This window comes from Bombus terrestris, chromosome 3 (genome assembly GCF_910591885.1).
Source record: "Bombus terrestris chromosome 3, iyBomTerr1.2, whole genome shotgun sequence".
NCBI lineage: Eukaryota > Metazoa > Arthropoda > Insecta > Hymenoptera > Apidae > Bombus > Bombus terrestris.
In genome coordinates this window covers 5,578,512-5,590,993 of record NC_063271.1, presented here as the reverse complement: position 1 = coordinate 5,590,993, position 12,482 = coordinate 5,578,512, and the positions used below count along the sequence as shown (strand labels likewise).

At 40.1% G+C, this 12,482-nt stretch overlaps 1 protein-coding gene across 7 annotated transcripts in view; it reads left to right on the top strand.

The window, feature by feature from the left end:
- Nucleotides 1-12,482, top strand: part of LOC100643922 (protein sickie) — a 190,922-nt gene that overhangs the window by 129,434 nt on the left and 49,006 nt on the right. For all 7 annotated transcript variants that reach the window (XM_048404215.1, XM_048404211.1, XM_048404213.1 and 4 more), the window contains one exon: nt 3,332-3,605. In XM_048404215.1, coding sequence (XP_048260172.1) covers nt 3,332-3,605 — 274 coding nt within the window. The remainder of the gene's footprint in view (nt 1-3,331; nt 3,606-12,482) is intronic.

Sequence of the window (12,482 nt, the reverse complement as noted above, 5' to 3'; positions counted from 1 at the left end):
TATCTAGATTCTAGATGAAGACGAGGACGTGTCGTCGCGAGACGATACGGAGTGAGATTGGCACGACGCTTGCGTGGGCGGCGTGACGTCACGTGGATCGATCCGTCGGCGGCGGTTTCGCTGGTGCGATCTGCCGGCGACGTTGCTAAACCTGGCAGAGGGCAGCTTAAGGCGCCACCAAGGGTGGTTCTTGCGCGACAGCTGAGAAGGGCGCGGAGGGTTGCACTCGGGGGTCGGTTTGACGGGAGAGACCTATCCGTAGCGTAGCGCGTAGTGGCGAGGGGTGGGGAGCATCGTCGAGAACGAACGAAACGTACGTACGTACACGAACGACGGGAAGTCGTGGTTAGCGATAGTTCTCCGGGGACTGAGGAGCCGGCTACTCTTCACCACGTTCCCGTCCACACTTTTTGTTTCATATTTTCTTCCAATTTACACGTTCCCGGATTCGCACACGAAATCAACCACCATCGGCCGGTTTCGAACCAACGAACCGGAATATTGTGATGTTCCGCGGAAACATCGGCCGCGTGAGGAGTGTACGCGTTAAGAACGTTGCCGAGTGACGTCCTATACGGAGGAGGTGAACCACGATTTCCGAGACGCAAGTTCAGGGTAATCCTTCGTTTCGTTTACATTTTCTTATGTCTCGCTGAGTTTCAACGTTTTATCCTTTTCGCTGGCCTGATCACCGGATATCGGTGCGTCCAGGTGTCAAGGTTAGGAAGTTTTAGGGGATGAATGACCTGTCACGAGTGTTATTTTGTTGCGGACCTACCGATTACCGTCCGATTCGAGAGACAGCAGAATGGGATATTTTATTTGCAACGTTCTATGTAAAGTGGCGGATATCGCACGGTTTTGTGAGTTGAGAAAATGAAAATGACGATAGTATACAAAATTTGACGGGAGGGTGGTAGTTTAATTGTACGATATTTGCTTGAGAAAGTGAGAATGAAAAATTAAATGGTCGAATTTACGCGAATGAAAATATATTCGAGAAATCGTTCCATCTCCTATTTCGAAGAAAGTAAACGTCGATAGCCCCGTCGAGTTGTCTTTGACATCGATTGAGATGCTATACTTTTCAATAATTCCATAGAATAGATTTTTCCGTGCCGTCTATATTTTCACTGTGTCTTCGAGTAGTTCTCGCTACTTGGAGGACTGTACATTATACATTTCTATGGACATAAGAATAACAAAAGAATCGCTATGATACAATGATGATAAGAAAACAGCCATCGTGTTCGAATTATCTCGGTACGAAAATATTATTACGAAGGGTCATTAATATTAAGACAAGACGATCGTTCATTGTAACCACCGCATCTTACCGAAAAGAAAGGTAAGAAAGAACGGACGAAAATCTTGAAATGTTGATGAGAACACAGCTGTAACTTTCGCCGTCTTTTCTCTACCTTGACTTTCCTTCGATCTGTCTTTAAGGAAATAAAATCTTTTCGATGGAACTCGTGTTAGAAGTATTGAAAGAACATCGCTACACTTTTACTTTTCGTGACTTTACTTTTTAAATTCTTTGGTAATTCATGCGCTCTTCCCAATTATCTAAAATAAATTCTTTCACAATTAAAGACCATCGACGAATATTCTTGTTCGAAATGGAACAACGAGTTTCATATCACCTTCGATTATCGTTAGATCGTAATGCTCAAGGTAGCTTAAAGTTGATTAAATTAAATTTATTTGACGCGAGATATAAAGTATTGAAAACGATAAAGATCAGATTTGAAGAAAGTCGATTGGACTTGAAATAAATTCCTTTATCGTTCGATGTAACATGTACAGCTTACTGTTATTGGCATCGTATATTGATTACAAAATCTTAAACAATAAACAATTATAATACGTTTCACATGACGCGTATGGCGTTACGGATAATTACAACGGTATGAGAAAAACGCTAGTCGAGGAAAGCTTGTAAAGAAATGTCGGAAAAGCATTATTAGAAGCAGAACGCGTTAATCACATTAGTTGGTAAAGTCTTGCGACAGCAGTGCGCTCACGTAAGCACAGTAATCCTAATCCTAGGCGCGTGATTCGTGAATTATTAATCGCACGAGCCGCGAGACTTTCCAAGATTTGCATCAGCAAATTTGTTGCTCGGAGACTTGTCTAAATGCAAAGTAAACATACATATCACACCTGTGATCGGACGCTCAGCAACCGACTTATACTACTTATAAACTAATTAGTCAACGTCCCAGCCGTGCAGAATCTCCAGATCTTTTACGTCAGCTTAACAACCGCTATTGATTTCATTTCTTTATTCTCTTTGTTCAACATCTTGCCTCCTTTATCCGCATCTAATCACATTGGTATTTTAAGTATCATACCATAAGAACACGATAATACATCATCGTAGTTTGACTGAAAAATTTGCCAATGTTCTCCCGCCTCGCGTTACATATAATAGCTGGAGTTTCGAGTTAAATCACGCGACCTATACAGACTTTTAAAATGCCACGAGCACAGAGTCAAGTTTTAACGTGGTATATATAAATCAACGCGTTTACCTTCGGATTACAAGTCGCGACGTTGCCAAGAAGGAAACGTTGATTCGTTAAGTTTTTGTGCAATTTTAATTGGCGACAATCACGAAAGTCGTCTGGCACAAAGGGGACGAGGTGGACGTGCGGACAGCGTCACATCGATTTAGAACAGCTCGCAGGACAGACATTGTCGGCCAAATGGATTGACTCGCGGATCTAATCTCGCTAATAGAGCAATTTCTATACGATTCGAATCCTCCCTCGTTTGACACGATTCATACTGCCGTGGTAACTACGGTGCTTTTTCAACCGCCTGCAACATTCTGTCGGAGATTCCTTACAAAAAAGTCAACTACGCTCGTCGTTGTCTAGGTGCATGCAGCTTTTATATTCCGCGCGTTAACTCATCCGGTGTGTCTTTAAATAGAAAAGCTCTGCTATAGCTGGTACTAGTCTATTCGTTGCTTGATAATCCTCTTTCAAATGATAAGTTATCCTACAGTGGGTACGCCGGTACTTGGGTACCAAGGTACTCTACGATTATTTTTTTAAGAAAATTTTATTTATTAACATGCATAGAAAGATATCGATCAGATGAAATTTATCGCGACAAAAAAAGCACTGTTAAGTAACTTGAAAATCCCAAGAAAAAAAGTGGTTACCTCACGTCAAAGCTTATTTAAGTTTATGAGAATTACGACAACATACGTAAAGGGGCAAGCGAAGCAAAACTTGGCATAATTTTTAATTGAATATTTTTTAGAGCGGTGTGGCGTTGAGCGTAAACATTAACGAGAGTCGCACGTGCTTTTTTTTAGATACGTGGGTGGTTCGAGGCGAGAATTGTCAGGGGTGAAAGAACTGGTGACCTCGAGAAGGGTGCAGAAGAGACCCTCGGCAAACGTTGTAAGGTCGGATGGAGGTTGCATCGGGAGCAGTCCAGGAAGTGGCGGCGTCATCGCAGGCGGCTTGCTAGGCGGTTGTAGCGGTGGCAACGACGCCTTAGCGGAGTTAACCATCGAGGACCTGGCATCTATTCCCGCCGGAAATCACACCTCCGCCAATCACACAGGCCATTCCTCTCATCACAAGGTCAGCGAACTTAGCTAAATCGATATTTCGTCGGTGGTATTTATCCTTTAAATAAACGCCAAAGTATAATCGTTGCCAAACAGGATAATGGCGAATGGAAATATTGTTTACGGGTTCGTTACACGCATAGTTAATTATTCGCCAGCGCAGAATTGTTGTTTAATGGAAGCTCAATTATGTACACGATGGTTGATGCTTTCTAAAGAACAGTGAATTACAAATATTTGCTTGTAATTTCATTTTATACAATATCTTCCTTTCGTCGATTCGTGGCAATAGCGGTAATTACATTTGCATAATGCACAGCTTAAACATTATCAAATGTGTCGTTACATTGGATATTTTGATCTAAAATACTACGTATTTAATTTGTTAATTACGGTACCACCAAATACGCATTTCTCTTTGGGACCGTGTTTCTGATAATTCTACATCATAATATATTTTAGTCTGGTATTAATAATTGTCTGGTATTTATAAAATAGTTGGAGGAATATTCATCAGAATATTCCCCTGTACATACTTAGCGTTCGATGACTCCACTTTGATGACGAAGATGGCATGAAAATATCGCGATTCGTTGAACAGGTTGATCATTTTTGAGTGAAAATTGAAGGGGTGCAGTTATGATGGTAAATGAGACAGATAGGTACGAACGTGCACAACAAATGCCACGATTTTCTCCCTTTGTTCATACGCTCCATCATTTCCAATCAAAGTAATCCGCCAATAGCTTGTTCATTAAACACGCAACGATAAACACGACGTACCAATTCGGTCGACGTATCAATTAGGGTTTTATTAATCAGTTGACATCGGATTGCTCGACAAACATTGGTTGGAATTAATTAAGCTTACAATTAAATCGGAGTTACGGTGAATCAATTCCTTTGGAAAAAAAAGAATGGTAACGAGCTGGAACAATACGAATTACACAGGCTTTTACGTATACGCGCGTATCTACAGGACGAAAGAGAAAGAGAGAGGGAGAAGAAAAGAGAAGGGTTGATTCGCGAGTCATTGCGGTTTCTTAGAACAAATCTCTATAATTGACAAACAATTGCTCGCAACCGACAATATAAGAACTACTCGACGTATAATAATTATTCAAGACGCATTACGTTGTGTCGTCTAATTATTGAATAGGTGCGTGCACGGTCTCACCGAAACGTAGGTCGGCAACGCACAAGCGCGGATGCGAGTTCGTGCGCAAACAATGAAATTACAAAGCATTTCGCTTCTACATATGCGTCAGCTGTTGCGTCGTGCAGCTGCCGTATACTGGGTGGTTCATTTTAAATGTTCTACGTTCAGGCGATTGGAAATCAAGTTACGAGAAAAATTGAATTAAAATGCAACCGTCGCTTTGACAATTTGCCCGTACATTTTTCCCCATCGATCTCAAACCCGAGAATTTGTTGTTATCGCGTTTAATGGTGCAGCTGAAAACCCCGGGAATCAATTTGTTTTAACAACGAGAAACAAAAATATTGCTCCAAACTTTTTATGCTATGTTGATGCACACGAAGCACATCGTGCGTAAAATCATCTACAATCTAGTAAACGTTACTTTGCCCTTTGTCTCTATAAAAACCGTATATTTGCAATTTTAAAATTATTAAAAAAAGACGCGAAAATGCCAAAAGATAATATCGTGAAAATGGAACGCCCGACGTAACAGCTTTACACAAAAGCCAGCAATCGAACGCGCGATTATTTCTACGTTCCTCGACAAGATAATGGCGTTACTGGAAAACGACATATGGTTTTATCGCGCAACGTATTTACATGACAAACAGCAGAAATTTCTCGTTGGTTGAACGCCGGTATTTTCCATCGGATAAACTGGATTCCCATGCGTGGATTCGTCAGGGGGTCATAACGTGTGCATCAAGGCACTGAGCGAATCAAAGTGTCTTTAATCACGGGAGCAATCTTCTAGGTGATCTGTATCCTTTTAAACCGGGACTTTCCCTCGCTCGAACTATTCTCTACCGCTCTCAACTTTTTTTTTCCTATTGGCTGGTCAATCGGTTTCTCGTCCCCCGCTTCTTTCACCCGTTCCAATTTAACTTGCGCCTTGTGTATCGCGCGTTTATTTTCTCCCCTTTTATTCCCTCTTAATATACGGCGGTGCATCGCATCGCTGTAACGCTGCATGTTGCAGAGCGCTTGCATTTGACCCCCCTTTCCCTAATAGCCCCATTCACAGCGTGGCCTCCCTTTTTCTCTCTCGCATAGTGCATAGAGCAATGCCGTATGTTGTCGGAAGTTTAGATGTTTCGTACGCGCGCATCCTGCACCATCCACCCAATGAATAAGAGGCTTAGAGGACCCCTGAGATATCTCGAGGCAACTTTCCAAGCCACTCTTATCGTAGCAAATAAAGAAGAAAGGAAAACGGAGAAAGGCAACGAGTATTCGACTCTCCGGCATTGTCCTTCGATTTGTCCACGTCGTTTCTTATATCTTTCCTATCTTACCTATTTTTTTCTTTCAAATTTTTTATCCTTTCACGGACGACCACGTCTTTATTCCTCTTCGCCGATATTCCCGACGGTCGCTGTTTTCTTCAGTTTCCCGAAGGAAACGTTTCCTCGGGAGGTTCGTCAAAATATTTCCACAGATAGAAACAACATTCTTTGTGCAAACAGTTTCTTCGTGATACTCGTAAAGAAGCAGTTCTTTCCGGACTTTGTCCAGGAATTGAGGAAATGGCAAATTTTACTACAATGTTTTTAACTTAAATTTGATTAGGACGTTTGAAAAGTTGAATCAGACACCTAAAATTTTGCTAAATCTCTAATACTGGAAGTTGAAATTTTACACCATCGTTGGTTGAATTTATATCGGGATACCACAACGAAAATAAAGGCTTCGGGGATCGGTATCGATTCTCGGTTCTTTCCGGAGGGACGTTCTTTCATATTTTATCCTTTTGCTTCCGGCTGGTTGACTTTCTTTAGCTCTTTTTTCCTTTCCTTTTCTTTTTTCTTTATTTCTCTTTTCGTTCTCTCCAAAGGCGAGAAAGGATTTGTAAAATCTTTGGAGAAACGTCTCTGTCGAGACGAAAGGCGCGAACAGCGTTTGGTGCATTCGGTCGCGTAATACAAAAAGGAACGCGTTTTGCACGCGTTTTGCACGGATTGGAAAGAAGGGGAAGGATTAGTGTACGCGTCGCTGTGAGTTATGCAGACGGGTCACGGCAGGTCGTCGAATGGAATCGATATCTGCTCGCTGAAATAATAACCGTTCTCTTTCTCCCGACTATTCCTACTCCCTTTGACGGTCTCTGTCGTTCGTAGGCAACAGTTATCGCGAGCAAAATGTAGCTATAGATGCACGCGAGGGAGGACCGTTTCGCTTCGGGCCATTTTCACGTTGCCTGCATCTATCACTGATAATACGCACGTGCTGGCTGATCATCAACCACCTTTGGAGCTTCTCACTTTCATATTCATACCACTGTTCCGCTAATTAGAAGAGTTATCTTCCTTTTTTCAGATTGTATCGTGCCCTGTAATGATCATTAATAAACTGCTAGTGTTTATGTAAATTCGTATTTTTATAGATATAATAAAAGAAATGGAAGCCAGGTAGATAAATCGCGGATATTTATACAAATTCATATCTTTACGAGGAATTGTTTCATCTATTAAACGTTATAACGAGTACTACGCTTTGGGTATTTTGTATATTTTTGCATATTACATTTGCGTTTCTGCATTTTTGCATCTTCCAGTTTATAAATGCATAAAAATCCACGGTCTAATCTTTGGTACTTAACCACATTTATTTGGATGGAATTTAAAACGAATAATCTAGCGCGATTTACATAAATTTACATAAATTTGAATACGTGTTCGTATTTCTAGTTCATTTTGTAGGATTACCGTCAATTCGATACAACCTTCCTTCACGTCGATATCCCAAGGTAAAAATTGACGGATACGTTGAATCGAATTTGTCGTGTGGCAAATGATACCACGATGGTTTGTTTCTTTCGGCGAGACAAGTAGGGAAGTTCTTGCAGCCTTTTAGTCTGGGCACAAAGTGGACGTAGAGTGATGCAGCACAGTATATGCAACCGCATTTTTGCGCGTAAAATTTCTACGTTACAAGATGCATATTAAGCGCAGAGTGACGCAGCGCAGCATAAGCTCGGAGGAAGTAGCATGCTCTGCGTTATACAGCAGTTTATGTTCCAACTTCTTGTAGTTTTAGACGTCCGAAGACATCGTTCGTGTTGATCTAGAAAATCTATATTTAAAATTTAAACTTCATTCAGATATGATAGCAGCTATTTTGCTGTTTGTATAGTATCGATAAAAAAGACTATGAGAAATGGTAGAGATACGCTGTTGGGCTGAATCTGACTGTGATAAAAAACCAGCTGCATAACTTGATGACCGTGCAGAGCAAGAAATTGCTTTTCACGTGCAACCTAACGTAGCTTATATAATTTTCGTTTATTTAAAAAAAAAAAACCTATAGTATGCTACGTTATTGTATATTTAGCTCAACAAAAGCGAAGGAAAATTGCGAAAGAATAATAAAGAATAATGGTATAACGGGTAATAATATTTCCACTGAATTTTTTATTGTACAGTTGGTTGGTAAATTGAAAATTGTATAAAAGAAGTTTCCCGCATTCCGAATTTTGCGATATTTCCGTAATTTATGTTCTTTCTCGAGTTTGGTTTATCTCTTTCGCGTAATTACCCTATTAAACCGAGTAAGACGTAAAGGGTATACGTTTTGCTTTTCCACAGTTATTTCATCTTTCTATGAATACCTATTCAGCCAGTGGCTGGTTTATTCTGTTCGAAATATTTGCACGGTAATGTAAGAGCATTACGAATAAATAAAACTGCTCATTAGCCGAATTACAATCGTCGTTAATGAGCGGCAATTTTCACTGAAACGCAGAAAGTGCTCTGCCTTTACAGGCAAATAGATTGATCTCTCTTTTCAACTGATAATTCAGACCTCCCTACGTTAATAATTGTTTTATACAAATTAGTAGGTTTAACGTACCGTCGAATAAAGTGACTTATCATTGATAAAAACGAAAATTTCTCTCTACGTGCGTTCCATAGCCGCACACGCGAATGCAATAATTATATTAAAATTTTAAACTATCCAACTTAAATGTAATATTCAATCGGATTACTCTTTCTTGTCTTTGGCATTAATTAATTCACAATAATATTGGAATATCTGTATCGTCGATGTGAAAATATATATTTAAAAATTCTGTGCTGTTTATGCAAATCGTTAAAAAAAGAAGGGAATGGTAGACTTCAACCCCTTCGCTGCTATTTTCAGATATCCATTTTGTGGTCATTTTAGATGATCAGTTAAGTCGAGTTAAAGGGTTCTCCGATATGATACCGTTCCCCTTGAAAAGTTAGTTCCTTCTATAGTCGATAATCCGTATAGGATAATCCTCGATTTTCCTGGTTCGAGTCGGAAATCCCTGACCGACCCGAAATGTAATCAGTTTTCACGTAACGTTTCTTTTCCGCCTTTTGAACCCTGCCACTTTTTTCCCAGATAGAGCAAAAAGGGTGAAAGACGATGGGGTGTGGCTCGCGTGGCACCTTATCATTTACAAAACAATGTTCCTTTTACTCTACTTTCCCTGCAAATCGCGTTATTTAAATACCGACATAAATTACATTAGTCGGCACACACCGCAAAGTAGCCAAGTTTTTCGATCGTTTCTATATCTTACAATTAATAGAGATTTTATACATATCGATGTATTACATATCGTCATAGATTTTATAGTTAACGAAAGGTAATAAATTTGTTATACTTTAATATTCCTTTTTTCTATTTTATTTATTCTACAAGAACAAAAAACGTATTTCTAGTAATTTTGATACTTACGCACTTGTGTACTATTTATCATCTAGATACTAATTAGATTTTCAATGTTTACCATCTTTACAGATCTACAGGTAGGATAAATAGATCAGATAATTTTGCGCTATATTTTCATCTTTTTCAACTTCAACCTAACTGACATTTACCATCACAACTTCATATCTGACTTACGATTATTTTAAAACCCGAAATAAATTACTCTGCCCCCCTTTTTTTTACCAGATAGAATTTACATTCTTTCTCTCTAATTTACATTGTCCACCGTTTCGACTCATCCGTAACAGCGCAGGAAAAAAATATCCAATCTTGCGAAAGGAAATTACGCGTGAACGTACCACATGATAATAAAGAGTCGGTGACTCGTTGATGTTTTGGTCGGTGATACTTTTTGCGGCAGCCTGTACATAACCAATGTAGTATTCGGTAGCCGGGCGTTAGTAAGTAGTATCGTGGCATAAAGTGGGGAGCAGAGTCGGTGAGCAATGGATCGTCGACCCTCGCAGTCGGCAGTTAACGTTCGTCCGACTCATGAAAACGTGACGTTCGTCGAAGGTGGTGAAAAATGTGAACGGTGTTGAAAAAACAATTTTTCGTAAATTTCTCACGGTTAAAACTGTGCTACCTCGCCGTGCTCGAGGCGTTTTCATTCGCTACGATTCCTACCGAAAAGAAAAAGAGAAAGCGAGAGAGAACTAAATGACGCACGTTCGAAGAACCCTCGATGAAATCATCTAATTCGCTGAGAGACGAAGGAACCCTATAATTTTCTAAGATGGATATTCTACCTTCGTAATGAATATTTAGTGGTGTTCCATGCTGTGGATCGGTTTCACGCCTTGCTGTTTTCATTGCAAAGTAACTCTTAGCTGAATAGGGAAAGAGTTTCACGGTTTACATGGTTGCGGTTAATGAAGAGCGGCTTTCAAATTTCGTGTTTTTAGACGAAACGTGGCGAGAAATCATTTGCCGCACAGCTACGTTTCTGCCGTGTTATTTAAGGAGAAGCAGCTTTAATATTCTTAGCTTTTCTAACATAACATCATTATCGTTGTTTCGTATCTTTTTACCTTCTAGAAGAAACTTAATTCCACGCAAACTTTAATTTTTCCATATATTTGCATAGAACGAAAGATATGTTCGGTTATTTTAAACCATGTAAAACCTAATGTCACGTTTGTTAATTCAAATTAAACGCTTTGATTAGACAAATATCGAGAGGTATTTGAAATTCGTGTTGAATGAAGAGTGTCTGGAACAAATAGGCACCCCAGTTAAATTGCACTAGTCGTCGAGGGTAACAAGGGTGGTTCTGCTCGAGGGCTATCCCTTAATTATCCCGTGCAATGACGCATTCGATGTTCACACAGGTATTCCACCGTTATCGATCCTTCGAAACTCGTAGACACGTGTATCGGTGAGCATACGCAGTACCGGCTGTCAAGAACACTTTACGAAGCTGGCCGAATTAATTTTACGAGTGGTACGTGTTCAGTGCGTGTAAAGCTACGTGAATAATCATCCAATGTGACAGGAACGAGTGTAATTAACTATAATCATTCTGTTAAACCGGTCGCGAACGATCAAGTAACGATACAACAACTGTATGCGTGCGTCTGTATGAAATTAACGGAAACGCTATTAGCGTAAAGTTTGGAATACGTGACACGTCGATCAAAGTAGAATAATGGTGAGTTTATTTACGAGAAAAGATTTCAATGTTAGGTTTTATCACTTTACGAGAAAAATGTTATCGTTATTCCAGATAGTTTTCAGGCTCATAAAATTTTTTTTCACATTTTTTCCGTGTAGTTGAAGCGCCGTTCGACTGCACCCTGGCGCTGTCTGAACGATAACATTTGCTCCGTTAGAAAAAGGAATGTTTTCACGAGAACATTTCTGAAAATAAACTAGCTGGAAACGAAAGAATGAAAAACGTAGCCGACGTTGCCGTCTTCTACTCGAAAGAAGGCACCGTTTGTTTGAATTTTTGTGGCAGTAGTGTCGTCCAAAGATAAAGGAGTCGCCCGATATTTGTTATTCTTCGATCGTTTCTTCATGTAAAGTTAGAAATTACCGTCGACGAGAACCGTGTTTCGATCGAACTGCGAACACGTTTCTAAGGGGCAGTAAGAGAAAAAGCTGCGTTTGACCCACGGGGATCTTTTGTCTCGCTTATGGCCTTCTCGTAGTACGTTTACGATCCGGGTAGTAAAAACCCAAGGTACCGTTTCTAACCCCGTGAGTCATTTGATACGCGATATAACTCCGCGTGGTAAATGAAGGGATTGGAGAGAGTCAGAAACGGAGCAACAACGGAAAGATCGATGAATGTTGGTTGGGTCCATTTGTCGGATCGTTTAAAGCGATTCGATTGATTGCATCGCGTGAAAGTGGTTGCCGAACGAGGCTTGACAGTATGGAACAATATCACGAGTTGCTCGCTATTTTGACACTTCGTGGATTGTTCGTTTTTATGAATCGTAAAATCTGCCGGTCCGTAATAAACGTAGGTGGATAGGAGGCTGTAAAAAGAACGTCATAAAGGAGAATACATAACCGAAAAGGAGGAAAATAATATTAACATTGATGTGAAGATTAAACTATTCATTGCAAGAATAAATACTGAACTTTTATTTCTGTATCGTATAAAAAAAGTAATGTTTCAGAAGGAAAGAGAACATTTAATTGAAAATTTAAAAAAAGAATAAAATATTTGACTCCTAGCATTCTCATAACTCAAACAGTAAAGGTCATACAGCAGTGCAAAAAGATCTTGTACTCCTTCGAGCAGTTGCCGCGCCGTTCCGGCGCCCTCTTCTGAATCATGCTACGAGGGTTCTGATTCTCGCAAACCGCGCGCACGAGAATCGATAGTAGTGAAATTAACTTTACCGAAAGTCCTTGACCCAGGTCGCGAGTTTGATTGCAGCGGCATCGATGATATCCCATTACGCGTTTAAAGGCTATCGACAAGAATTTCGCAAT